General features: G+C 47.6%; 1 protein-coding gene across 2 annotated transcripts in view; it reads left to right on the top strand.

The window, feature by feature from the left end:
* The window catches only part of LOC125046584 (ATP-binding cassette sub-family G member 8-like), a 150321-nt gene that overhangs the window by 99501 nt on the left and 48320 nt on the right, over positions 1 to 2500 (top strand). For both annotated transcript variants that reach the window (XM_047644378.1, XM_047644377.1), the window contains one exon: positions 1071 to 1296. In XM_047644378.1, the coding sequence (XP_047500334.1) occupies positions 1071 to 1296 (226 nt within the window). The remainder of the gene's footprint in view (positions 1 to 1070; positions 1297 to 2500) is intronic.

Raw genomic sequence — 2500 nt, forward strand, 5'->3', positions numbered from 1 at the left:
CGTGACGCCGCCTCAGCCGCCGTCGTGTCAGTAGCGCGGTGACTCTCTCGGCGAGTGGATGTGTTGCCGAACCCTCCTCCACTGGTGCGTCTGTGGAGGATTTTTTTTTCATCTCTTCGTTTCTTTGTGGTTTTTATTCGCAATGGATTGAGGATTGTTTTTTTTTTTCACATTTTGCTGAAGCGTTTTATTTTGGTTCGCCCCGAAGTGTACGGAGACAGATGTGAGTAATTTTGATTTTGGTGCGTTCGACTTGAGAAAAAAAAAAGATGGTGCTTTTATTGGAAAAGGAAAATTGGTAGCTCAGCGTGACCTTTGAGGAAAGTTATTGTTTTAAATTGCGATCCTTACATAATTACAGCAGTTATGAAGACAGATTCATGAATCCTGTGTTTATGATGATCTTTAAAACTATGGACTGCATTGCTAAGGAAGTAGAGATGCAATAACATTAAGGAAAACTCACAATTCCTTTTTTAAAACAATCACAAGAAAAAAAGTGTCACTTCTTTTAGTCGAGAAAGAGAAGAAACAGAAATCAATTAACAGTACAGAACTGATAGAGCTCTGAGCGAGGTAGCCAGGCGCCTCCGACCATGGAATACATTCGTCTAAAAAGCTTCCCCCCTCGTTCCTTTCCCCCCGCTGTGCCCTCCCCCGCCACCTCCTCCTCCTCCTCCTACCTGACGCCCTACCGTCGCCTGCCGCCCACACACAAGGCACCCTACGCCTCCAGCAACTACCAGCCTTTCTCCTACGGCACCCACAAACCCTCTCCCTATGGCAACTACGCCTCCAACAACCCTTATCCCACCCACAACCACCAGTCCAATCCCCCGCATTACTACACCTCCAAGCCTGCCGGCGCCGCCCACAAGTCGCACCTCTCCTCCTACGCCCACAACCCTAACACCTACCCTTCCTCCTCATCCTCCGCCACCCTCACCGCCCCCGCCCCCGCCCGCAACAACAACCACTACAACCAGTCCCCGCCCCACCCACACCGCCCGCACAGCTTCACCATCCCGCACGCCCACACTCAATCGCACTACGCCCATGCCCCCAAACAGCCCCCCGACGCCAACGGCTACCGCGACCCGCCCATGCTCAACGACAAGCTGTTCCCCCGCGACAACCCCTGGCCGGACGAGGGCGGGATGGGCGCGAAGGGACCCCACCTGCAGGTCCGCGGCTTGGTGTACGAGACCCGCGGGCGTGGTGGGCGGACTCACCTCCTGGACGGGATCTCCCTGGAGGCGCGTGGAGGCGAGGTCCTGGCTGTCATGGCGACCAATGGTGAGTACCCTCAAGTGACTTTATTCATTCCTTGATCTTGGTTTATGTGTGTGTTGTGCTGTTTATTTTTACTCATTTTTTATCTTTTATTTTCACGTTTACTATTTTTCGCTATTTTGTTTTCCAGTTATGTGTTTATTTATTTTTAATTATTTGCAATTGTTTTTTTTTTCCTTTCCTAGTTTGTCTCGTAACTTTTTTTTTCACATTATTTGCAAATCGTTTTTTATTATTTTGTCTTCTTTCCGGTTGTATGTCCCTTTCTCATGCTTTGTTCTGAAGTTGGGAAATGACGAAAAGGAAATGTAAGAGAAAAGAGGAAAAATTATAGTTTGGAAGGAAAAGAAAGGCACCGATAAAATCAGTAGAAGGAGAAGGAGGAGACGAAAAGGAAGAGAGAGAGAGAGAGAGAGAGAGAGAGAGAGAGAGAGAGAGAGAGAGAGAGAGAGAGAGAGAGAGAGAGAGAGAGAGAGAGAGAGAGAGAGAGAGAGAAAGAAAGAAAGAAAAATGAGAAAGAGAGAAGAGGAAGGAGAAACGGAGAAACAGGTTACAGTAGAAATAGAAAAAGAGAAAAAGAGGTTGCAGTAGAAATAGAAAAAGTGAAAGAAAAAGAAGACGACAGAGAAGAAATAGAATGAAAAAGACGAAGATAGAGAAGAAGAAATAGAAAGAAAAATAAAGGTCATGAGCGGGATTTCTTACGTGTTTCTTGCAAGACGCGTTGGCGAGACATTGATCTTGACCCTCTTGGTCGACAGCGATTTCTTGCATTGTCTTATTGCAGGGAGGAAAGGGAAGAAGAAAGAGATGATGAAAGGGGAGAGATAGAATAAAAAAGTGGCAGAACAGAAGGAAAGGGGGGGGGGGGATAAGAACTAAGAAGATGAAAAAATAAAGATAAATATAAAATAAGGAGAGAGAGAGAGAGAGAGAGAGAGAGAGAGAGAGAGAGAGAGAGAGAGAGAGAGAGAGAGAGAGAGAGAGAGAGAGAGAGAGAGAGAGAGAGAGAGAGAAGAGTGACCTTCCCGCGCCAAAACCTGTTTCAAGAGAGTAGGAGGAGGAGGAAGGGGAAGAAAAGTTCGAGTTGGCGGTGTGGGTGGAGAGGGGAGAGGGGGGAGGGGGTCGTGCGTAGGATGTGCATTAGGACTTGCAAGCACGGGAAGTCAACATGCTTGGGGGAGGCATCCTGTGACCTCCGTGTCTT

This window comes from Penaeus chinensis, chromosome 39 (genome assembly GCF_019202785.1).
Source record: "Penaeus chinensis breed Huanghai No. 1 chromosome 39, ASM1920278v2, whole genome shotgun sequence".
NCBI lineage: Eukaryota > Metazoa > Arthropoda > Malacostraca > Decapoda > Penaeidae > Penaeus > Penaeus chinensis.